The 24505-nt window shown below is 58.9% G+C and overlaps 1 protein-coding gene across 1 annotated transcript in view; it reads left to right on the top strand.

Moving 5' to 3' along the window:
* The window catches only part of DTX1 (deltex E3 ubiquitin ligase 1), a 31406-nt gene extending 8036 nt beyond the window's left edge, over positions 1-23370 (top strand). Inside the window, 9 exon segments of the mRNA XM_070399767.1 lie at positions 7963-8395; positions 8397-8645; positions 19562-19623; positions 19982-20143; positions 20433-20494; positions 20932-21090; positions 21180-21341; positions 21440-21529; positions 22135-23370. Coding sequence (XP_070255868.1) covers positions 7963-8395; positions 8397-8645; positions 19562-19623; positions 19982-20143; positions 20433-20494; positions 20932-21090; positions 21180-21341; positions 21440-21529; positions 22135-22359 — 1604 coding nt within the window. The 3' untranslated portion in view covers positions 22360-23370.
* Positions 23371-24505: the final 1135 nt, after the last annotated feature.

Genomic DNA, 24505 nt, shown 5'->3' with positions numbered 1-24505 from the left:
TTCATTCATTTGTTCAGCGGGAATTTAATGAGCACCTACTGTGTGCCAGACACGGTCCTTAGTACCATGGATGCAGAGTGAGTAGGAAGACACAGACTGCTGCCCTCCACGCCTTCTATTCTGGCGGGTGAAGTGACAGGAGCCACAGGAGGCTGCACACTGAGGAGGTGCCGGGATGGGGGCTATTCCCGACCCTGGGGCCTCAGGAGCCCCAGGTCCTGTGTGGCTGCGTCCACTGGAGCCAAATGCCTGCCTCTCTGGGCTCCTCCCATTGTCTCCCCGGAGCTGCGCTAGGCTGCCACCTCCACCTGCCCAGGCAGTAGTGGCCGGCAGGTGACGGGGTCCCGGAGGGAGTCTGGCACCAGGCCTGGAGCTGAGCGCCCTGAAACGCAGAACAAAGGACGAGGCAATCAAAGGAGGCGGCACTGGCAGCCACGACGGTCCTGCCAGCAGCCACGGCACAGCCACCTCCTCTCCCGGTGACAGGCTGGCCCTGCCGCCATTAGCCCTCGTCCCCTCTCCCTCCGAATGCAAGCCGAGTGCACCAGGGGAAGCCTAGAACTTACCCGAAATCGCACCATTGTGGAGCCCTCCCCACGCCTTTCTTCTGGGGAACAAAGCTTCGTTCATTCCAGGTGCTAGCCACCTGGTGCTGTGGGAATGGGGGTTAAGGGGCCTGGGGTCGAGATGTAGCTCTAATTTGTAAGTGATTTGGGCTCTCTCTCTCTCTCTCTTTCTCAACTAGTTTCCCCATCTAGACAGAGACTGGGAATTCAGATGGTTACAGGCCTGGGCAGCTAACAGAAGTGTGTGCAGTGGCTGGGATGGCAAAGGTTTTCAAATGTTGTTCTCTAGCACCCGGCACACAGTAGGTGCTCAATAAATACTTGAAGACATGAATGAGGCCACTGTGACTCAGCTTCCATTAACTGTTGCCAGAAAGGCCAATCTGGTGGCCACATCTTTGGATACTTTGGTATCGTTGAAATCCAGGCTTGAGCGAGTCCACCCCAATGTTTAAATGCCTGGTCATTTCCTGCCCTTGGATGTTGCCACTGGCCCAGGGGGTCTAAACCCAAATGGAACCCAGACGGCGTGGCTCAGTGGTTGAGCATCAGCCTATGAGCCAGGAGGTCAAGGTTTGATTCCCGGTCAAGGCACGTGCCCAGGTTTCGGGCTCATCCCCAGTAGGGAATGTGCAGGAGGCAGCCGATCAATGATTCTCTCTCATCAGGGATGTTTCTCTCTCTCTCTTCCTCTCCCTTCCTCTCTGAAACCAATAAAAAATATATTTCAAAAAATAAAAATAAGAATAAATTTTAAAAACCCAAATGGATTGGGAGCCAGATGACTGGGAAGACCCCACACAGAACCGTAAAGGGGGGAGAGCCGGCTTCCGGCTGCCAGCGGCCTCCAGGGTGAGGGCCTTTCAAAACCGATTTGAAGGTGGTGTCCTCTCTGACTGCCCTGCAGCCCCTCGGCCTTCCTGGGCATGACTGGAGACCCCCGCCCCCTCCCTGAGGAGCCCGGCCAGCCTCAAATGTGCAGAAACCGCTAATGGGCTGTTGCTCAGCTTGACAAGTCCACTGGGAGAGTTTGGTGGAAACAGAACACTGCGGGATTATTGATCACAGGGCGGAGGGGTGGCGCCTGGCCATAGACTGCAGTTCTGATCCCCGCCCGCCCACTGCCCCAGCCAGACCTCCGTGTCTCCCAAGGTGTCCTGGGGGTCAGCCAGCCATGAGGGTCATCAGTTGGGGGGGGGGGGGCACGTGAAGGGAGAGGTGCTGGGTCACAAAGGTGTGTTCTCTGAATGCAAACAGTTGTTATGATTACTGCTGGGTTGGTGGAGGATTCGGTGAAGTCCCTTCTGGGGCCCGGCATCCAGTGGGTGCTCAATTCATGCTTAACCCTCTGCCCAACCCCTAGGCACAGGCCTCCGCCGGCAGCGGGACTCCCCCACCTGACAGGATGTCCCATGACTGCCTCCCACAGGCCCCCCTTCCCGTCAGGGTCTGTGTGCCCCCAAGCTGAGGTCACTTCCCTCCGGGAAGCCACCCCTGGGGGAGGGTTCCCTGCTGGGCTGGGGAAGGAACCCTTTGGAGGCTGAGGGGCAGGCAGGAGGGCTCAGGGCCCCCCCTTTCTCTCAGAGATAGCTTCTTTTTAAGGCAAAAAGCTGGGTCCTGAGACACCCACACCCCCACCTGTAGGCAGAGGGTCAGATTGGAACCACATTCTCAGAGCAGGAACCTCTCACAGCAAAACTGAGGGCAAAGCTGAGGTAGTGAGTTCCCTGTCGCTGGAGGTATCCTAGTCCGGGCTACCACTTAGCTGCGTTGAACCCCTTAGCACCAGTCCATTCCTGGCCTTTCCTTGACCACATGAATGGAGCATCCTTCCCAGCCCCCCAAGATAACACTTCTCTGGGTCTTGGTTGCCTCATCTGTAAAACAGAAATAAATGCTGGTCCCTCCCTGGAAGAAACCACGTGAGCATAAAACGAGTTCGTGCAAGGAAAGTACTGAGCGCAGCACCTGGTAATTATGGGTGCTCGGTCAACGTTGGCTCTATGGACAGTCCCGTGGCTACTGTCCGCCCTCATTGTCTCTCCTCTCCGCTCTCCCCATCTCCTGGCCTCACTCTCTTGTTCTAACTCTACCGCCTCAGCCTCGAGGTTTCGGGATTGTGTTTATGTCTCCCAAACTGGCTCTCTCTCCGCCGCAGCTGTCCTCTATCTGCCTCAGCGGCTCCCACTTTGATCTTGGCCTCTGGCAGTCTCTCTGGCATGTGGTCTCTGTCTCTGTGCCTATCTCTCCCTATCTCTCTGGGTCCCCATCTCTCTCTCGTCTCTGCCCCAGGCGTGAACTGGTCACTGGCTGCGGTGGCTGCGGCCGCCCCCACACCCGGTCCCAGGGGCCCAGCTCCTGCAATCCTCCCGCTGACATGTGGCCAAAGCCTCTTTCCCCTCGGTTCAGCTGGAACCAGATTGGAATTTTTCAACCAAACATTCCTAAGGAACGGAGGAGGGGGTGGGGGACAGACAACAAAAGCAGACGCACAAAAACAGGCCCAGAAATGGAGCGTGCCTGACCGGTGTTCCTCACTGCCATGGGGACAGGCCCTCTCGGCCAGCACAGCTGGGTGCCCTCAAGGCCCAGGAGGCGGGAGGGGCGCGGCCTGCTCAAGGACACCCAGCCGCAGAGGGAATCAGTGAGAGAGCCCAGCCGCCCTCCAAGCCCCGGGCTGAGGCCCTCCCCGGCTCCCAGGCTGAAGAACCTCCAGCCCCATCTTAGACCCATTGTTCTGGCTGAAAATCTAGGCCAAGGCCACAGTGGAGGAGAAGGCGTATTTCCGCCTCTGCTCCCTTGAACATCTCGAGATTGCAGTCCAGGCAGGTCACCAGGGAACCGGCTGGCCCCCCTCGGCCTGGTGCAGGGCCAGCGCGAGCGGGAGAGGTGGACGGGCGGGCAGCAGCGGGCGTTGTGGGGCGCAGGGCCTGGCGGGAGGACAGCAGCTGCCCTAATTACTCCGGCTCTCCAGGTTCCAATCTCGTTTGAAAAGGACTCCAGGGACGCAGCCTTTAATAACTACCAGTAAACAGGCAGGAAAATCGATACCTGGTAAATAGAGCCCTGGAGAGAGGGCTGGCTGGGCGGGCTGGCTCTGACCGGGCCCAGAGGAGCTCCCAGAGTCCTTTGTTGTAGAGCTGGCCAACGCTGCCCTTAGGAACCTTGTCCCCGCCCCTACCCCCGGGGCCCCGTGTGAGCTTTGGCTCCTGATACGGCCTCCACTCCCTCTCCGTGAACACGGACTCCTCCTCCTTCCCACTCCATTGGAGCCCTGACCTGTGCCAAGTAGGTTACCTGTTTCAGTTGCAGATGCCTCCCTTGTGCCAGGCTTTGTGCCTGGTACTGGTAACACCGATCTGGTCCTTATCCTCCTGACAGCCATCCACCAGTGAGGAAGATTAAGAACAAGAACAAATAACTGAATCACAGTACAAGGATAGACATGCAACAAAAAGCTGTGTATAGCAGTGAACAGAAAAGCACTTCCTGGAGGAGATGAGCTTGGGGAGGGTTTTGCTGGATGCATAGGAGTTTGCAAAGTGAACAAGGACTGGGAGAGGCTGAATGTGGGTAATGTGTGTCATAACAACAAGCATCTTAGCTAACAGTCATCTAGCACTTACTCTAGCCCAGCGCTCTGATAAGCGCCCCTGACATGCAGTATCTCACTTTGTCCCACAGTCGGTGTTACTACCCCCATTTTACAGATGAGAACACTGAGGCTATATGTGGATCCAGAATTTGCACAGGGCCTGTGAGACTTCTGAGTTGTTTTAACCACTTCGATCTGCAACTCCCACACCTGATCCTGCTCGCTTTATTTAACCACAGAGGTGGTTAAATAAAGTGAATCTTTATTTAACCACAGAGGTGGTTAAATAAAGCGAGTTCCCATCCCTTCTCTTTCCTTCCCTTCCCATCCAGGGCTCACACCTTCCAGGTAACAGAGCACCTTGACCCTCAGCAGGAGGCTAAGGGCGCTACTTCAGGCACATCAGACCTGAAGATCACCTCTCATGAGCCCCCATTTTGCAGACAGGGAAACTGAGGCCCTGGGAGGAGGAGACCAGCACTCAGTAGCGGAGGCAGGAACAGGAGCTGGGATTTCCTCTCTAAGTCATCCCCTCTCAGGCCTGCCCTGGAAGAACACTGTTGTCAAGGGAAAAAATCAATACGCACACACTCAATTAACAAGATAAATCAGACATCAGCAGGAGGCTGCCTGGAGGCCCCGGGGAACTTTCCATATGATTGGCTGGAACATTACAGGGGCCCAGGGACCCATCCCCTCCCTGCTCCTCCCACATCAACCGCTGCAGCTCTGTGCCTCGATTTCCTCAGCTCTTGGGGTCAAGGCAGTTGACACAGGGTAGAGGAAGTCCACAGCCCTTGGGTTCTAAGTTCTAACAGAGAGAGCCAGCCAGCGTGGCTCAGTGGTTGAGCATTGACCTATGAACCAGGAGGTCACGGTTCAATTCCTGGTCAGGGCACATGCCCTGATTGTGGGCTCGATCCCCAGTCGGGGGGCATGCAGGAGGCAGCTCATCAATGATTCGCTCTCATCATTGATGTTTCTGTCTCTCTCTCATCCTCTCCCTTCCTCTCTGAAATCAATAAGAATATATTTTAAAAATAAATTCGAACAGAGAGAGAGCAGGACCCAAGTGAGAACAGTCAGAGGAATCTGAGCCAGTGGAGTGGGGGGAGAGGGGATCATGATGGGTCCCCACCCACCTGGCTGCAGATTCCTGGGCCAGGCAGCCTGGGGGATGCCAATGACCAATGGAAACGCGGTCGTGAGGGCCTGCTGTGTGCCAGGCACCGTTCTAGACGCTTGGGGTACGGCCATGAGCAAAGTGGTCAAGATCTCTGTCCTCGTGGGCTGACGGCCCAGTGGGAGGTGACAGGGAGCGAAGAAAGTGTGCAGATGATACATCAGGCCGGGCAGCGCTGGGTGCCAGGAGGAACACTGAGCAAGAATGAGGATGGGAACGGAGGGCAGCGTTCCGGGGGGCTGGGAAGGTCTCCCCGAGGAGGTGACATCTGCACAGAGATCTAAAAGAAAGGAGGGAGGAACCTCTGGGACCGTCCAGGCGTGGCTAGGTCCTTCTCCAGGTGAGGGGACAGCAAATGCAAAGGCCCTAAGGCTGGCAGCGTTGGGGATGTCTGAGCAACAGCAAGCAGGTGAGGGTGGCTGGAGTGGAGTGCCAGGGGGCCTGTGCGGGCCACGTAGGGCCTCGCAGGTCATGGCCAGGACTGTTATGCCAAGGGAGCCTGGGGAGCCAGGGGAGGATTTGCGGCAGAAGGAGGATGCGAGCTGACTTGCACTGAGCAGGACCCCTCTGGCTGCCATGCGGGGAACAGATGACAGCAGGCAAGGCCAGAAGCAGAGACCGGCCATGAGGCTACTGCCATCGTCCAGGCGGGAGACATACAGCGGCTTGGACTGGGGAGAATCGGGGCAGTGGGGGAGGAAGGCTCCGGTGTGGGATGTATTTGAAGGCAGGGGTGACTGGGTTTACTGAGAGACAAGGCATGGGCTCTGAGGGAAGGAGTGAAGCCCGCGTTTCGGGGGTTGGTGGCGCCAGCAGCGGGAAGGACAGAGCTTCAGTAACTCCAACAAAGAGGCTTCAGGAGGCGCGGGTTCAGGCGGGGACAGATCGGAGCTGTGCTTTAGCAGAACTAAGTTTGAAAAGGTGCCGGGGAGGTGCCGAGGGGGCAACTGGACACACACGCCTGGCTCTCAGCCAAGAAGATGTGGCTGGAGATGACCAACTTTAGAATCATCCGAGACAGGACAGTATTTGTCTTGATTGTTCCTTTTCTCAGCCCCACAAGGAAGGTCTGCTTGCGCCCATTTTAGAGAGGAGAACAGGGAGGCTCCGAGACGTCGAGCCACCTGACCATAGTCACACAGCCGGAAAGTCAGGCAGTCAGGCCCTGAAATGAGGTCAGCCTGCCTCCCGGCCCCGGGGCCCTGCCCACACCCTGTGCTCTGTGGCTCTTCTCACCGAATCCTCCCAGCAGCCCGAGGTGAGAGGGGCAGGGTGAGTCACAAAGTAGCATCACCTTCATTTTCGAGATGGGGCCACTGAAACCTAGGGGGGCTTTAGGGACTTGCCCACAGCTGAGGAGCAGTCAGGTTTGCAATTTTCCGGCGGGCGTGCCCGATGAACCCAGCCACAGAGTCTTTCCACGCTGGCCCCAGGCCAGGGCCGGCCAAAGGCGCTGAGAAGTCCTGCAGCCTGGACATGGGGTTATCTCTGCTGAACCCCGTGTCCCATGGAGCCTTGCTCTCGGGGAGCACCTGGAGCTTTGGGAGCCCAGGAGCAGGGGTTGGAAGCGAAGCCTCCGTGACCTCGTTTTTGAAATGGGGCCATGGGTATCCACCATGTGTTTTTTACGTTCTTTTCAAATGAGCACTCGGCATGGAGTCCTCCAAAGAGCAGATGTTAGCGAATGTTTGTTAAAGGAAGGAGCAAGCGAACAAACAGATGAAGGAAAAAAACACCTAAGTGGACAAAGGAATGGACCGGTGCAGGGATAAGCAGAAAGGCAGGAGGGAAGTGAGGAGAAGGGATCCATGTCTGAGCTAATGAATTCACTCTTACGTTCAACAAGTACCTCTGAGCCCCGACTGTGTGTAGGTGCTGGGGATACAGCCACGAATAAAGTAAAGTCCCTGCATTGTGGCGGTGGCAGTCCAGCCAGAGGAGACAGAAAGCAAGATGAGTAGGTAAAATAGAAAGTAGACCAAATGGCAAAAACGGAGGAAGGAGAGGGGGGAGGGAAAATGTGGACAGGGCGCACATTTAAAACAGGATGGTCGTGAAGGAAGGAATGACCACGCATGCATAACGGAGTCAGGGAAGGGGTGAGAGTCAATGCAGGTGTGAATGAAAGCATGGTGGCTGGCCGCGGGCATGGGCGAAGGGACCAATGGGAGGACTGTTGAATGAATGAACTGAGGAAGATATGACTGTGTGGACTGGGGCAGGAAGAAATGAATGCGCTAAGGAAAGAATGATGGGATGAATGAGTGAACTAATGAGGGTCTGCATGCCACCCCGTGTCTGCATGGATCTCTGCCCCCGCCCCGGTGCTGACTCTGCTTGCCCTTGCCTGGGGAGCCCCCCCACCCCCACCCCAGGGCCGCGATGTAGTTCGGTGCTTGGCTGGCCCCTGGGAGGGGGAGGGAGCCTCCCTGCCCATCCTGCCCCGGCCCTGCCTTGCTGACCTGCATCGCGTGCTGTCCTGACACCACCTCTGTGGACCCTCCATCCCCGCCCTGCACTGCTCTCTCCCACCCGCTCTGTACTGCCCCTCCTCCCCCGAACCCCCCACCCCCACGCCCCTCAGCCTCGGTCCTGACTCCTCCCGCTTGTGAGCGCAGGCACCATGCGGCCCGTGCGGCGCAACTTCTACGACCCCTCGTCGGCGCCGGGCAAGGGCATCGTGTGGGAGTGGGAGAACGACGGCGGCGCCTGGACGGCCTACGACATGGACATCTGCATCACCATCCAGAACGCCTACGAGAAGCAGCACCCCTGGCTCGACCTCTCGTCGCTCGGCTTCTGCTACCTCATCTACTTCAACAGCATGTCGCAGATGAACCGCCAGACGCGCAGGCGCCGCCGGCTGCGCCGCCGCCTGGACCTCGCCTACCCGCTCACCGTGGGCTCCATCCCCAAGTCGCAGTCGTGGCCCGTGGGCGCCAGCTCGGGCCAGCCCTGCTCCTGCCAGCAGTGCCTGCTGGTCAACAGCACGCGCGCCGCCTCCAACGCCATCCTGGCCTCGCAGCGCCGCAAGGCGCCCCCCCGCCGCCCTCCCGCCGCCCGCGCTGCCCCCCGGAGGCCCGCCCGCAGCGCTCGCCGTGCGCCCCAGCGCCACCTTCGCCGGCCCCACGCTCTGGGCCGCGCCCGCCACCAGCCCCACCGAACCTGCGCCGCCGCCCGGGGCGCCCCCGCGGAGCCCGAGCGCCCCCAGCGGCGCGCCCACCCCGGGCCAGAACAACCTCAACCGGCCGGGACCCCAGCGCGCCTCCGGCGTGAGCGCACGTGCCTCCATCCCGCCCGGGTAAGACGCCCCTGGCGCAGGCCTGGCTGCCCAGAGGGCTGGGAGCAGAGAATTACCATCGTAGTCATAAGCATAAGCAATAGTTAGCACCCGGTAAGCATTCACTGTGTGCCAGGCGTTAACTAAGCGCCATAATGCGTTTCCACTCATTTATCTCCACGCACGAGGTCCCTGTGCGGTAGGTACACTCACTCCCAATGTACAGACAACGCACTGGAGGGGGAGGGTCTATAACTTCCAAGATCACGCAGGTCACAAGTGGTGGGACCGTAGCAACAATAATCAGGGTGTGCATTCCATGTTTATTTGCTAAACTTTATTTGCATCGTCTCGTTTATTACTCCAACTAATCCTGTCATGTCCACATGACAGATGGAGAGGCTGTGGCCGGGAGAGGTGTGGTACCTTCTGCGAGTCACCCAGGTGGAGAGCAGGGGTGGAAACTCAGGCCTGTAGGATCCAGAGTCTGTGTTGTGTTGGCTGCGATTTTTAGATGATCCCCTCCCCGCCCCCACCCCCTCACCCCAGCCCCAGTACATGCCCATCTCATCTGGAGGCTCCAGCAAGCACAGGCCACTTATCCAAAATAGTCCCCCTAGAGGCCGCACCTGAATTAGCACCATGACTTTGGGCTAATCCTGTGGTTTGCAAACTGGGTTCCAGGGACTCCTGGGGTGACCGGAGATAGTGGCAGGAGAGGGTGGTGGATAAGGAGAAGTCACACACAGGAACCGGCCTCTGCTCTTGTTTTAACCAAAATGGCCCTTTTGGGGATCGCTTTTATGACTTGGCAGGATTTCCCAGTGGATTTGATCGAGGACGGGAACCCAGGTCAGACCAAGATTGGAAATTCCTGGGTTCAGGCATCCAAGCCCCAGGATAGGGACCCAGTGAGCCTGTCGGCTGCGCGCCGAGGCTAGTTTCAGCAGAGGAACAGGCCCTGAGGGAGTGGGAATGAGAGCCAGGAGCCACGACCTTGACCTTGGGACAGCCCAGAAGGGAAAAGACCCGGTGGCGTTTGGATCATGATGCCCAAGAGGAGGGGCGGGCACCGGAAGCCAGCCCCGCTTGTATCCCTAGGGCATGGCCCGGGGGGTTGCCCGTGACGACCTGAGACCAGCAAAGGTCATATCTGGATACAATCTTTGAGGTCACCCCCTCCAGACCTCCCCTTTCACCAAGGGAAACTGAGGCCTTGAGAAGGGAAGGGACCCCGAAGTGAGGTGGCTTCTGTCCCCTTGAGAGTCTGCTTAGCTTCAAATCCCCTCTCGGCCACTTCTGAGCTGTGAGATCGGGGCCAAGTCCCTCCCCTTCGTTGAGCCTCAGTTTCACCATCTGTGAAATGGGAGCAGGACTCCCCATCACGTGGAGAGGCTGTGTACCTGAACATGGTGTCTGCACCCCACAGGCATCCAGCAGTGACAGGTGGGGCTGTTTTTGTTATCCGGGAGGAAGGTTGGTGTGGGGGGCGGGGGCTGTAACTTTCCATGGGGAGATGGGCAGCTGCCACCTGCCTGCCTCACCCTTCCCTTCCCCGCCAGGCCCCTCCTCTCGGGCAGGCCCAGTGCCAACAGACAGGGGACCTCAGGAGGCCGGGAGGGGCTCACCGCTGGGGATCCGGAGGCTGGAGTGTTCATTATGGCTCCTTATCCTTAGCAACCTGGCTCGGCTCCCTGATGAAGAGGAAGGGTTGGGGGCCCCAGGACGACAAGAAGAGTGGGACGACAAACTGGGGTGGGGTGGGAGGGGCAGAACCAGGGACCTTCTCTTTGGGGCTGCATTGTGTCCCCACCGGTGGATTGTGAAATTGGAATGGAATGGAACAGAAGAGGGTGGAGTAGCGAGTACGGGTCGGGTGGTGCGTAGCAGTAGCAAGAACTGCTCCGGGAGCCTTTCGCGTGTTTCTGCCTGTGTTTAATGGGTTACCCCGTGAAGTGAATTTCTTAGTCACCATGAAACTGGTGAAAGCCACTGTTTTAGAGCAAGCTGGGAATTGCCCGCTTCTATTGCACAATATTAATCCTTCACATGTGGGCTGTGGGTGCGGGTTCACAGAGCACACAGGCAAATAGGGTCCAGACCGATGGGGAGGCAGACGCAGAGCAAGTAAACGCGTAAATGAGCACAATCACTGGAGAGAGAGGGGAGGGCTGGGGAGGGAGTGGGGCGGGGCAGTGCGGCTGGAGGGGAGGGGGTGGTCGGGGCTGACCCCTCTGAGGAGGCAGTCGGATCGGAGAAAGGCTTTTCCAGGCAGAGGGGACAGCGTGCACGACTTCAGTGGCACTAGAAGGACATGGCACGTTCGGGGGAAGGGCTAGATGTGTGAGGAGGGCAGGATGTGAGAAGGGGAAGGCACCCAGTCAGGGGCGCTGTACGTGCAGAGGGTAGCGGTGGGAACACAGCCAGCAGGTTCCGGGCAGCTCACGGGGGGGGGGGGGGGCGGGCGGGGGGAGGGGCAGAGGTTCCTGCTGGGACCTTAGAGCTGAGATGTTTCCCAAATGGAACTACAGAGCCAGGTTGGGGCGCGTTCGGGGAGCCTGGGCTTGTGCTGTCGGCAGTGGGGAGCCATAGAGTGTGCTTGAGCTCAAGGGGGCTGTGGGGAGAGAAGGATGGTTCCTGAGGGCGCTGATCATTACGCATGTCCCCTAGGACATACCAGAACTCCGTTCTTCTCGTGCGCCTACCCCGTCTACATCCTTCCGTCCTCCTCCTTCTTGGGAGCTGTTTGTGACCCTGGAAACCAGACAAGGGCTCCCTCATCCCTCCCAGCCTCGCAGAGCTGACCAGTCTCACCTCCGCCCCTCTGGCCTCCCCGCCCCAGCCAGACAAGCCTGTGTGGAGATCCCCCAACCCTCATCCCCAAGGAACGCCAGTTAAAAATACCCCTGGCTCAGAGTGGGGGGTGGGCGCAGGCCCCGTGAAGTCTGCTGCCCGTGAGGGGCGGGGGAGGAAGGCAGGGGGCAGACCCTGGTCCCTCCCACCTGCAGCATCCTGTTGCCAAGGCGGTCGAGGCCCAGGTGCGGCCAAATGAGGGGACAGGGATGGGGTCTCTGAGGAGCCAGGCAGCCAGGCCTCCCACCCTGGTCCCCAACACTCACCCCCCTACCCCCAGTCCTCACAGCCCCTCCCACAGTCTCACCTCTGAGTTATGGTGTCCAAATGTCCTCTCTACAAGGACCCCAGTCATGTCACTCAGTGCCCGCCCGAGTGACCTCACCTCACTCACTTCTGCGAAGCCCCTGTCCCCACAGTCTAGAGCAGTGATGGCGAACCTTTTGAGCTCGGTGTGTCAGCATTTTGAAAAACCCTAACTTAACTCTGGTGCCGTGTCACATATAGAAATTTTTTGATAGTTGCAACGATAGTAAAACAAAGACATATTTTTGATATTTATTTTATATATTTAAATGCCATTTAACAAAGAAAAATCAACCAAAAAAATGAGTTTGCGTGTCACCTCTGACATGCGTGTCATAGGCTCGCCATCACTGGTCTAGGGCCTGGGCGGCAGAATTCAACAAGAGAGGCCCGGGGAGCACGATGCAACCGCTACAGTCTCTGCGACTCTCACAGCTGAGTCTTGGTCTCTTCCCGTCTGTGTCTCCCAGTCTCTGCCTGTCTGTCTGTCTATCTGTCTGTCTGTGCCTGTGGCTCCTTCTCTCCCGCCTTTGCCTCCTCAGCTCTCTCCCTTCCCCTGCTCCCTGCTCTCCACCCTCCCGCTCTCCCACGCGGGACTCACGCAGACCCCGAGTCCAGTCCTGCCCCGTCCTTTCCCAGCGGGGCGACCCTGCGTGCCCAGCGTTCCCTCCCTGGCCTCCGTGTCCTCTAAAACTCGGAGTGACCAGCACGGAAGGCGGAGTGGACTCTTCAGAGCGTCTGAGTCCATCCTCATCCCACCCTCATCTCAGCCCCGGGTGGGCCACAGCCCGGAGGCCCAGAGAGGGCCACTGCCTTGCCCCAGGCCACACAGCCAGGGGGGCAGAATGTCTCCAGGGCCGGGGTTTTTTCCACTCCCCCCTGTGCGGGGGCGGGGAGCCAGCTGGTGGCCGGGCCTGGGGGACCGAGGGGTGGGGAGATCCGCCCTGCCTCCCAGAGGGCAGCGTCCAGCGCTTCGGAACACAGCTGCGGGCCGACTCAGAGTTTCCACCCCACGTGGTGGGGGGAGGGAGAGGGGGCCGCTGCAGGCCTGTTTTTCTGCACTGAGCACTCACATGTCGTCCCAGGCTCCCCGTGGCTGTGACACGCGATCGCCTCTCTGAGTTCCCACTTTGTGGGAGGCAGGTCGTATGAGCCCCACTTTGCACGCGAGGAAATGGAGGCTCCCAAAGCCTGGCGCTTGCTCGAGGTCACACAGCTAGGACTCTGACTCAGAAACCTCCCCCACCCCCCTCAGCCAGGGTGTCCCACCCTCCTGCCTGCCCTCTCCAAATGTCCAGCCATGGTCCCAAAGACACCCCCAGCCCCCGCCACAGCCCTGATTGCACAGGGGGTCAGGGACCCCGGAGCAGGGGCTGAGTTTGGGCCCTGCTTCAGCGTCTCCTCTCCCTCCAGGCCCGCTCTGGCCCTCGGCTTTTGCACCTGTGAGGGGGGGCTGACCACCCCCGGTCATTGTCCAGCTTGAGGCCAAATGTCAAAGCGGCTGCCTTTTGAAGTCTGTGTCACTGACATCCCCTCCATGGCCGCGGGAGAGGGTGCGTCTCCCCCCCCCACCCCACCCCCCCAGGCGGGAGGCCAGCCCCTCCGTGCCCGGGAGATGCCGTTGGCGTTTTCACCCTCTGGTTCTTACTGAGCCACTTCCTGTTTCCTGGGCGCCAGCGGCTCCTGCTTTTTCAGTCGTTTGTTTCTTTGTTTGCCCTTCTCTTGGGCTGTTTGCTGCTTCGTGAGAGATCCGCACGCACTCCTTCTGCATTAAGGGTGCTGCCCCTTTATCTGTCACCTTTTCCCCAGTTTGCTACTTCTTTTTACCTTCTTTCTACCTTGTGTTCATCTGTTCCTTAATTAATTAATCCATATATATCAAGCAACCGCTGTGTACCAGGTGCTATTCGGGACCCTGGAAATACATCCATGAATAAAGCAGACCACCCCCACCCTCCTGGAGCTCACATTCAATAAGCAAACAAGAAAAATAAATTCTAGAATATGGTAGAGTCCTAACTGCTACAGAGTAAAAAAAAAAAAAAAAAAAAAAATTTAAAGGGATCTAGGGAGTGGTGAGAGGGATGTAATTTTAAATAAAGAGGCCAGGAAAGGCCTCCCTGAGAGGGTAACATTTGAGCAGAGATTGAAGGCGGTTGAGAAGTAGAACACTCACAGAACTGGGGTGCGAGTTCCGCACAGAGGGCACAGCTTGTGCAAAGGCCCTGAGGCAGAAGCAGCTGGTATGTTGGAGGAGGCCCGTGTGGCTGAGGAGGCTGCCGGGGGTGAGCCGTGGGAGAGGAGGTCAGACATGAAATGGGGCCAGTCCTCCGGGGCCCGAGGGCTGCGTCGGGGACTTTGGCTTTGACTTGTGCGTGAGCTGGGAGCCCGCAGAGTTGTGAGCCGGGGAGAGGCTGGTGTGACTTTGTTGTAACAGGGTCACTGGAGATGGAGAAGAGCCTGCAGGTGGGGCTGAGGAGGCAGGCGCGGTGGGGAGGTGGGCTTTGATGTGGTGGTTATGCCTGAGTGTTTTCCTTCTTCTTTTTTTTTTTTTTTTACTCCTAGCAGTGATTTTACGTTTTCACTTAAAAGAGTCCACATTCTGTCTCTGCAGTCCTTTAATAGCTGTTACATCTAAATGCTTAAAAAAAAAAAGAACTGAAAAGCGCAACATGAGGAGTCTTGCCCTCAGTGTGTCCCCGCCTGGCCTCCCGCCGGCCCACCCTCCCCCTTCCTGGCCTCGCGGGTGTGCAGGGGCATGACTGCTGTTTCCCCACCGCCTCAGCCTCGTCACGAGGTCAAACCAAACACCCCCACCCCACCCCGCAGACCTGAAGCACTTCCTGCCCCCGCTCCCTGGGAGGCCAAACCACACACTCCCCTCTGCACAGGACGCCCCAGGCCGTGGGAACCAGCCCAGTCCTCCTCTCCCCTCCCCTCCCCTCCTCTCCCCTCCCTTCCCCTCCCTACTGGGCTCCCCCCACAGAGCGCTGCACTGGGCAGGCAGGGAGACCAAGAAGGTGGGGGAGGGTGACCCTGATCCCCAGGCCTCTGGGTGAATCTGACCCCCAAGTGTCAACCGCCCCTCAAAATGTCTCCCTGGGGGACTTTTGCCCCTTTCACCCCTAGGAGTGGACGGGTGTGCAGGGGTGAGAGGCCCTTTTGACGGAGGGGAAACTGAGGCCCATAGAAGCTCCGGGCTTGTCCAAGTAGACAGGTGCCCAAGCGAGGAAAGGGGACGTGAGCAAGGCCTCCAGGCAGCAGCCAGACGGCTTGCACGTTTTGGGTCCGTGGGGCACCCAGTCTTCCCAGCGCTGGCCCAGCTGTCCTCAGGCTTCTGGCTTCTGCAGAGGGAGTGGGCGGGACCCGGTGGGCCCCAGGACTGTGGAGGGCGGGGGTTCGGGTGCAGGTGGATTGGGCACTGCAAGGGGACAGGTGACAGGAGCAGGCCCAGGGAGCATGGAAACCCCATGGCATGGCACTCTCACTTCTGCCCCCTCCTCACCCTCTTGGACACGAATGACTGAGGCCTGGGCTCCCCTAGGCCTCCCAAGGGGCCCCTGGGTAAGTGCCAGGTGCTCTGAGGGCTCCTGAAGCCAAATGGGGGGCCTGGAAACCATCATCAGAGAACAGTGACACAGTTGGCAGGGCGTCCAGGGGCAGGGACACCAGATGCAGGTAGAGGGGTGGAACTCAGCTGCCCTAAGGGAGTGTCAGTGTGGCTTCCTGCTGTCCCGGGGCCTGAGCTGCCTTAATGCTGGGGCCAGAGCGGGGTGGTCCGAACAGACAGAGGGACCCACTGTGCAGCCTGCTCAGGGCTGAGCCAGCTCCAGGGCACAGGGCACAGGCTTCAGCCCACCTGGAGGGCACAGAGGTCTCAGAAGGCTGGCGCCTTCCCAGATGGCCCCACAGATCAGCCTGGTGGGATCACCCTGCCCACTGACTCCAAACTCCAGGACCCAGAGCCGGCTGGGTGACCCTAGTGAAGTCACCTCCCTCTCTGGGCCTCAGTCCCATCATCTGCAAAAATAAATGATGAACTGATTCCATCCTGAGCCGTCTCTGCTCACATGGCAGCGACTCCCTGGAGCACTGTGTTGAGGAGGATTCTGCAGTTGCATTTCTGGCTCCGTGGAAAGGAGTTGCTGGGATTGATTGGTGATGTCTGTTATGGGTGTAGTACTACACCTGTCATATATTTGCCATCCCTGCTCCAATCTTGGGGGGAGGGGAGCTTTGGGCATTGGAGCCCCTGTTTCTAAAGATACTAGACCTTCCTCTGAAGAGACCGCAGAGCTAGTGGAGCACTTCCTTATTGGGCTCAGCTTCCCCATGGAGTACTAACTGAGAACCCATGTGATCGAGTTTCATCCTCAATCCGAGGGTCACAGGGCCGGGGCCGAGACGCTTCCAGAAGCTAACCATCTGGGGGAGGAGATAGGGTGGAACCACACAACTAGAAAGCAAGAGCGAACATGCCTGCGTCCTCAGAAGAAGAGAAACACAGTCCCGTGGGAATGGAAAGGAGGAGTGGCCATGAGTTCGCTTGATGGGGATCCGAAGTGGCCTCCGGAAGGCAGTCACCTTTCAGCCTGTCTGCAGACGGCCAGTGTGAGCTGTCTGGGCTCCCCAAACCCTGGCCACGGAACACCTGCCTCCAGTTGGATGGGGAGCATTTCCGGGAATTTCCTCGAGGACGTCTGCTCGGGCTGTTCCCACAGGATGCCGCTGAACGTGGTCACTTAGAATGAATGTTGGCCGAGAACCTCCAGGACCAGCAGCTGCCGGGGGGGGGGGGCTTCTCTGGGACTCCTGCTCAAGGCTCACTTCAGACGTGTAAAAAAAATGCATGGGGACAATGTCCCTGAGCACGTGCACAGGAGTCCCCTTGGACCCTCCCCCCAAAATCCGGGCTGCCTTCATTCATTCACGAAATAAGTGTTCACTGAACATCTACTATGTGCTAGACATTGGATGGTCGGGGGAGGGGGGCTCTCTGATGAGGTGGGGTTGCAACAGAGATGGAGTGAGCCCTCCCGCATCGGGGGGCAGGGGGCACAGCAAGTGCAAAGGCCTCGAGAGGGAACCGTGCTCCGCAGGTTGTAGCAGCAGCAGGGGTGTCTAGAGCAGAGAGGTGAGGGGAGTAGGAGAGGAGGTCACAGAGGCAGGGAGGGCCTGGTCATGCCAGAGAGTTTATGACATCAGGTGATGATCAGTGCTGTGACCAAAACAAGTAAGTTAAGAGCAAAGAGAGAGGTGTGTCTGGAGTCAGGTGGTGGGGAAGGTCTCTGATAAAAAGACATTTCTTAGGACAACCGGCCACAGTGGCTCAGTTGCTAGAGCATCATCCCCCAAACCGAAAAGTCACTGGTGGGATTCCTGGTCAGGGCACATCCCTGGGTTGTGGGCTCCATCCCCAGTAGGGGGAGTGCAGGAGGCAGCTGAATGATGTTTCTCTCTCTCCTTTTCTCTTCCTCTCTAAAATCAACAAAACCTTTTTCTTTTTAATTAAAAGAAGACAGTGGGGCAGAAGCCTGTGTTAAGTGAGGAAGCAGGACATGTGGATATCTGGGAAGAGCATACTGGGAGAGGGATGTGCAAGTGCAAAGGCCCTGGGGTGGGAATGTGCCTGGCATGTGTGAGGAGCGGCAGGGAGACCAGGGGCGTGGGGGTGCGGGGATAGGGGGTGAGCATGGGGGAAGTGGAGTTCCAGGGGTCAGTACAGTCCCATTTACTCTGAGCAAGGTGGGAACCAGAAGGGATTGAGGGCAGAGGACAAACAGGATCTGATGGGGGTGGGGGAGGAGCAGGAAGACCAGCGTGGCTGCGGGACCCATTTCTCCCCTGGGGTGGCCAGGCCTGGCTTCTGGTCCGAGCAGATTTCAAGGGGATTTAAAGAGTCCTGTGAGCCTTTGCCAGGCGGGGCCCCAAAAGGGCGGGGCAGAGCGTGGAGGGTGGCCCCGCTTCCGGGAGGCCTGCAGGCAGCGGTCTCCTGTCCAGGGCAGGAGGATGTTCTCACTGACTTGGAGGAAGCAGCACATCCCACATCAAAAGGGGGCCCAGGTGGCTCCCACGCTCGGGTGTCGTGGGAACCCTGCTGCCTGTGTTCTCGCAGGGAACCTGCCGGGGTCAAGAGGGGCTGGGGGCTGCTCAGGGACTGTCCCCCAGCTCACTGAGAGGTAAATAAAAAACAGCCCCGCCGTCACGCCCCACTCACCACCCCCTTCCCAGGAGCAACGCTGCCTTTGGTAACCCAGGGCTCTGTGGTCTTTAAGGGGCGCCAGAAATCGTAAGAAAGCTGAGACCTAAAACCTTCCCAGGGCACAGGCTCTGCATGACCAGGGCCAGGAGCTGCCCCCAAGTCTGCCAAGCGGACTCTGCTTGAAGCCAGCTCCCTGATGCCAACTGTGCCTGCCAGGGCCCGGTGACAAGGCAGCATTAGCCAGGCTCCGTCCTCAGCAAGCAGGCTCTGGGGCTGGAGCAGCTTCTTCCCCAGCTGTCCCTGCCCCCGCCCTTCCTGCACCCCTTCCTGGCACAGCCCCCTGGCCCCTCGGGCTGCCCCTGGCTTTCAGAACACACTTCTTTATCAAAATGCACCCATCCAGGGACCACGCCCCTCCACCGCTGAGCACTGAGGTCGGGAAGACGCAGACAGACACACTGTGCAGGTCGCAGCAGGCTTTCTCACCCAGCTGCTATAGGTGAGGTGTCATTATCCCCATTTTACAGATAAGGAAACTGAGGCTCACAGAGGCTAAGTGACTTGCCCCAGCTCGTCACGGCAACACATTCATGGTTTCCTCTCCACGACGGAGAGAAGTCACGCCATGATTTAGGGGGCGGAGGTGCAGAGAGGTGAAGCTACTCATCCAAGATGACAAAGGGACAGTGGCGATGGGGACAATGATGGTGACGCTATTAGAGTCTTTCTCAGGTACCGGGGATGGTGCTCGGCCCTTGACGTGTAGAACTTCATTGACTCTTCACAGCGAACAGAAGGAAGGTGCCACACTATCCATGTTACACAGGAAACAGGCTTATGGGCTTAGGAGGAGGAGGAGGAGGATGCTCGGGGGCCACCCAGCTGGTCAGTGGTTGGCCTGAGATGTGAGAGCAGCTCTGGGTGATTTCCAAAAGTCAGAGCTCTCTGGGGGGAGAGCGAGGAGGACAAGCAGACTGCATTTTCCTAGGGCCTCCTCATTTGAAGAGAGGACGATGCCTACGTCTCAGGACCTGGCGGCAGTAGATATTGCAGAGATGCAAAAAATGTTCATTATCAGATGTCTCTGTAAAACCTGGGTTTGCCATCGCTAACCATATTTCCTGATGCAGGACTTATCAGAACCTTTCATATGCTCATATATGTTGTAAATTTTCCAAGAGGGAGACTTTGAAGTGTTTCCTAACTTACTGGACCCCTGAATCCTTCTTTCCCAAAACCTTTGATGGGGATTAGGCCTCATAGAGCAAACTGAGAGAGAGGCGGGAATGACCAAGTCGTTGATGGGTGGGTTTCAGGCGCAGTGGCCTGTGAAAGGGAGCGGTGGGAACCCAGGTGCTCTGACCAGGGAGGAGGCCGGCTGAAGACTGGGGGAGAGTCGGTACCAAGTCTAGGGGTCCTGGCCACACCCACCTTGTCATAGAAGGATGTGGGAGTAGGCATGGAGTCCCCTGGGATCATTCTGGATGACTGGGACAGGCACAAAGCGGCCTCACTCTGCCCAGGGTCCCTGGACCCTCTGGTGTGGGGACTGCAGCCTCTTCTCTTCCCTCCTCAGGGTCCCCGCGCTCCCGGTGAAGAACTTGAATGGGACCGGCCCAGTCCACCCGGCCCTGGCAGGTGAGATCCAGCCCTCGAGGAAGTGAGGAAGGGGGCCCACCTGTTGGCTTCTTGACCCCACCCCTTAATGAGCTGGTGGGCGGGGCCCCGAGGACACACCCTCTCTCGTGACACCAGGGTGGGCGGGGCCTGCAGAAGGCATTCTTCTTGGCGTCAACCTGGGGTGGGGTTGAGGGGGGAGTCCCAGGGCACACCCGACTCATCCACCTGAGAACCCCAAGATCCCTGGATGCCAGGCGGTAGGCGAGTCTGAGAGAGAGGCCCCCTGCGTACACCCGGATAACAGAAGGGTGGGAAGTGCAGGGTGGGCGGGGCCTGGGTGGCGCCCCGCCCCTGACTGCCCAGGCCACGCCCCCAGGGATGACCGGGATCCTGCTTTGCGCCGCTGGGCTGCCCGTGTGCCTGACCCGGGCACCCAAACCTATCCTGCACCCGCCGCCGGTGAGCAAGAGCGACGTGAAGCCCGTGCCCGGTGTGCCTGGGGTGTGCCGCAAGACCAAGAAGAAGCACCTCAAGAAAAGTACGCCCCCCGCCGTCCCACCCCTGAACTGAACCCCACTAACCCTGACCACAATCCCTCTGACGGTCAGCTCCGATTTGCTCCTGGACTGACGACCTCACCTCCATCTCCTGATCTCAATTCCCGTTCCCCCGACCCCTTCCGCACGAACTCCAAGTACATCCACCTGCAGCAACCCCTGACCTTTCACCCCTGCCAACCCCACCTCTCCAACCCCTGACTCCATCCCAAGCTGCGGCCTCGGGTAGACTCGGGGCGCCCTCCAACCCACCCGCTTGTGTCCTTGCAGGTAAGAACCCTGAGGATGTGGTTCGAAGGTACATGCAGAAGGTGAAGAACCCACCTGATGAGGTGAGCGCCAGGGGCCGCGGGGACCAGGCTGAGGGCCGCCTTGCCTGCAGAGAAGAGAGCCCTCTCCCCTCCCCTCCCCTCCCCTCCCCTCCCTTCCCCCCATACGAATTCCTCCTGGTTCTGTTACAGTCCCTCCTCCCAGTTTGTGGGTTTGCCTTTTCACTCTCTTCACAATGTCCTTTGATAAACAGAAAGCTGAGTTTAATAGAATCACAGCTGTCAATCTTTTGGCGATTGACAGTTTTTGTATCTTATTTTCACCCATAGTTTTTAGGTTTTGCTGCTGACAGTCCTTTAATCTCTTTGGGAGGGGGAGGGGGGTAACCACATATCTGAATTTGGTAGATGGGCGTCCTCTCCCTGTGATAGTTGGGTGCCCGAGAAGGGACGCCCTGCCCTGCCCTGCCCCGCCCTCAGCCTGCCCCCTGTGCCCGCAGGACTGCACCATCTGCATGGAGCGGCTGGTCACGGCGTCGGGCTACGAGGGCGTGCTGCGGCGCAAGGGTGTGCGGCCGGAGCTAGTGGGCCGCCTGGGCCGCTGTGGCCACATGTACCACCTGCTGTGCCTGGTGGCCATGTACTCCAACGGCAACAAGGTGGGCTGGGGGACCGTGCGTGGGGGGCTGTCGAGAGAGCCCCGTGGAGCCGGGGCCTCAGGGACCTCACCCAGCCTCCCCTGCTGCAGGACGGCAGCCTGCAGTGCCCCACCTGCAAGGCCATCTACGGGGAGAAGACGGGCACGCAGCCCCCTGGGAAGATGGAGTTCCACCTCATCCCGCACTCACTGCCTGGCTTCGCGGACACCCAGACCATCCGCATTGTCTATGACATCCCCACAGGCATCCAGGTGAGCCCCCTTGGACCCCTGACGCCAACTCCTCCGACCCCTCCAGAGGCGCCCCCCACGCCTGTCTGTGGTTCCAGCCCTGCTGCTCCTTCCCGCAGGGCCCTGAGCACCCCAACCCAGGCAAGAAGTTCACCGCCAGAGGCTTCCCGCGCCACTGCTATCTGCCCAACAACGAGAAGGGCCGGAAGGTGGGTGTCGTGCGGCTGCAGGGCTGTGGGCCAGGGCCTGCTCTCACACTCCTCCCCACACCAGCAGAGCCCGGGACCACCTAGTGTGTGTCTAGCCCTGCCAGGCACTGCCGAGGTCAAGGTCTTGGCTCCATGTTACGGATAAAGAAACAGCCTCAGAGAGGGCAAGTAACTTGCCCAAGGTCACACAGCCAGTAAGTGGTGGAGCCTGTATTTGAACCCAAGCAGTCCCGGCTTTTCACCACCACATTATAGGTGTTGTGTCTGCTTCTACTTATTGTTTTTCGAGAGAAGCCAGAAATGCTGATTTTCATGTGAAATCTGCAGGTTTTTAAATATTGCCAACGGAGTCACATAGTGTATAGGGTCCAAACCAAGCTGCAGAGGGCCATCGCTTTGAGACCCTCCCTTCACCCCAGAAGAAACAGGCGGATAACTTGGAAGGAGTCCGTCCAGGGAAGGAAACGGCCAAGCCCAGCAGCCACAGGGCCTCCTGCTGGGCTCAGTGGGCCTCATGGAGCCACAGTGTGGCGGGGAGGGGAGGCGGGGCTGGAGGGGCCATGGGCGGGGCTACCTGTGACCCCGCCCACCACCCGGCTCTGCAGGTGTTGCGACTGCTCATCACCGCCTGGGAGCGGAGGCTCATCTTCACCATCGGCACGTCCAACACCACGGGCGAGTCGGACACCGTGGTGTGGAACGAGATCCACCACAAGACCGAGTTCGGATCCAACCTCACGGGCCACGGCTACCCGGACGCGAGCTACCTAGACAACGTGCTGGCCGAGCTCACAGCCCAGGGCGTGTCGGAGGCCACGGCCAAAGCCTGAGGCCCCAGGCTGCCCACCGTCCCTCCTGCTTTGCCCCTGGCCCAGCACAGGCCTCCCTCCACCAGGTCTGTCCTCCTGGTGGCCCAGGTTCAGGGCTGGGGAGGAGCCTGTGGAAGAAGCCAGAAGCGCTCTGGTCATTTGGCTGGTGGCCACTGGGAATGATGGGAAGACGGCAGGCCGGCCAGCTCCGACTCTGGGAGGGTCGCAGGGAGAGCACCAGAGACCACAGCGACCTCCCTCCCACCCCTCACACTAACAGTGTCCTGTTGAACACATGCACGCACACCCACGTGCCTCTACTTGCCCCCAATCTGGGGGGGAAGAGACAGAAGACCCCTGTGACACTCCATGTGGATCCCGTGTGTGTCTGTCACCTCCGTCCGTACAAGCTTGTCTGCCAGCAGGAGGATTCAGGTCAAGCACGTAGGGACCTGCTGGGGCTCCTGGGGGAGAAGGGGACCCTTGGGGAGCTCCGCTGACCCCGTCTGTGTCACCATCTCTGCCCTGAGCAGTTCTGCAAAGGGGCCGGCCAGAGAGAGGGGGCCTAGAGGTATCATTTGTGCTCGTGTCTCCTCATCCTCTGGGACCCTGACCTCCTCCTCCGCCGCCCCTCCCATCCCCAGGCCTATGTCTGTCCCAGATAAAGGCGCTGTTCTCCTTTCCTCCCACCCCATCCTCTCCACCAAGTCGTTCGTTTCCAATGTCGAGACCCAAAGGCCGGGGCTTCTGGCTTCGGGAGCGAGGCGAGGAGGCCTGGCTTAAGCCAGCGGGTCTGAAAAAGCAGACTGGAGAGCAGAGCGTCCATTTCCCTTACTTGGAAGTGGGCAGTGGGGTGGCTGATGGTCTCGACCAACCAGGGGCCTGTTGCCCAGGCAACTCACCAGCTCCGCCTCTGTTGATTGGCTGCCACGGTGGAAGTCAGCCAAGAATTAAAGGGACGCCAGTGATCGCTCTTTTGAAAACCTACCAGTCCCACTGTGGGTGGAGAAATAAACGGTCTTTCTCCTCCTCGCCCCGTCTTTTCCTGCCAAGGAAGGAGGGCGGGGGGCAGCTCTGCCCCTGGGGACCTTGCAGCAAATGACGACCCTAGGACCGTTGCCCCTCCTGGCCTTGGGCAGCTGGCGAGGCAGGGTCCCCATAATTCTCTTGTCCGGGGGCAGAGCGTGTGATGGTGGCAGAGGCAGACCTACCCAAGAGGACAGAGGTTAAGGTTTGTTCTCGGGCAGGGGCACCAAGCAATGCACAGAGTGCTTCCTGGTACAATTACTAGGAATGAGGGGCTCGGCTGGGAGCTCAGCGCCTCTGGGAAAGGATGGGAGAAAGCTGGGAGACGCATGACCAGCCCCTTGGTACCTCCGAACCCCAGTCTCTGCCCTGGAGGAGGAGAGCCAGGTTCTGTCTACCGAGGGAAGAGGCGGGGACACATCCCAGGATCTGCAACAAGCTTCGGATCGGCATTTGCAAAAGCCAGGAATGCCCAGGTGGCTGTTGCGGGTGCTGCGGCTCCAAGCGACCCCTGCTGGCCACACATGGGATAGCGCCGCATCCTGCTCCACCTCCCAATTCAGGTAGGTTCTGTCCCACCTTATAGTCACACAAAACCAGAGTCCTTGGAGGCCCTACCAGGTCTGCCCGTTGGGTGTTTCCAAACATTTTATCCTCTGGGATTCATTCTTCAACAGGCTCTCACCCCAAACTCTAATAGGTAAAATCGCCCAGCCCCGTGATCCTCAAATCCCATGATCATCCAGGTCACCTGAGCAGCTTGTTAAGAATCCTGACTCCTCCCACCCACACTCCTTCAGGTTGTGATGCAGTAGATCCCGGTGCAGCCCAGGGAGCTGCATTTCTAGCAGACACCCCGAGGGGTGGCTGGGGGCCACACTCTGAGAAACTCCTCCCTGGTTCCTGAGCTATTTCTAAGTCACTCCCTCCTTGTTTTGTACAGGGTAAACTGAGGCTCGAGGGGGGAAAGGAGCCTGGCTGAAGGTGTCCCAGACTCCCAGGGTCTGTCCTGGGCCTTGCACATTGCGCTCCCAGCCTGTTCTTCCTCAGGCACCTGATTCTGGAAGCTTGTGGTTAGGACTGTCCGCCCAGGGCACGGCTCAGGAGGATCAGTGCAGGTACAGTGACTGGCAGACGTGAA

The sequence above is a fragment of the Myotis yumanensis genome, unplaced genomic scaffold (genome assembly GCF_028538775.1).
Source record: "Myotis yumanensis isolate MYYU_CA2020_CCGP unplaced genomic scaffold, mMyoYum1.0.hap1 SCAF_19, whole genome shotgun sequence".
In the NCBI taxonomy this organism is placed as follows: Eukaryota; Metazoa; Chordata; class Mammalia; order Chiroptera; family Vespertilionidae; genus Myotis; species Myotis yumanensis.
The sequence above is the reverse complement of the archived record's forward strand: the minus strand, read 5'-3'. Positions and strand labels throughout refer to the sequence as shown.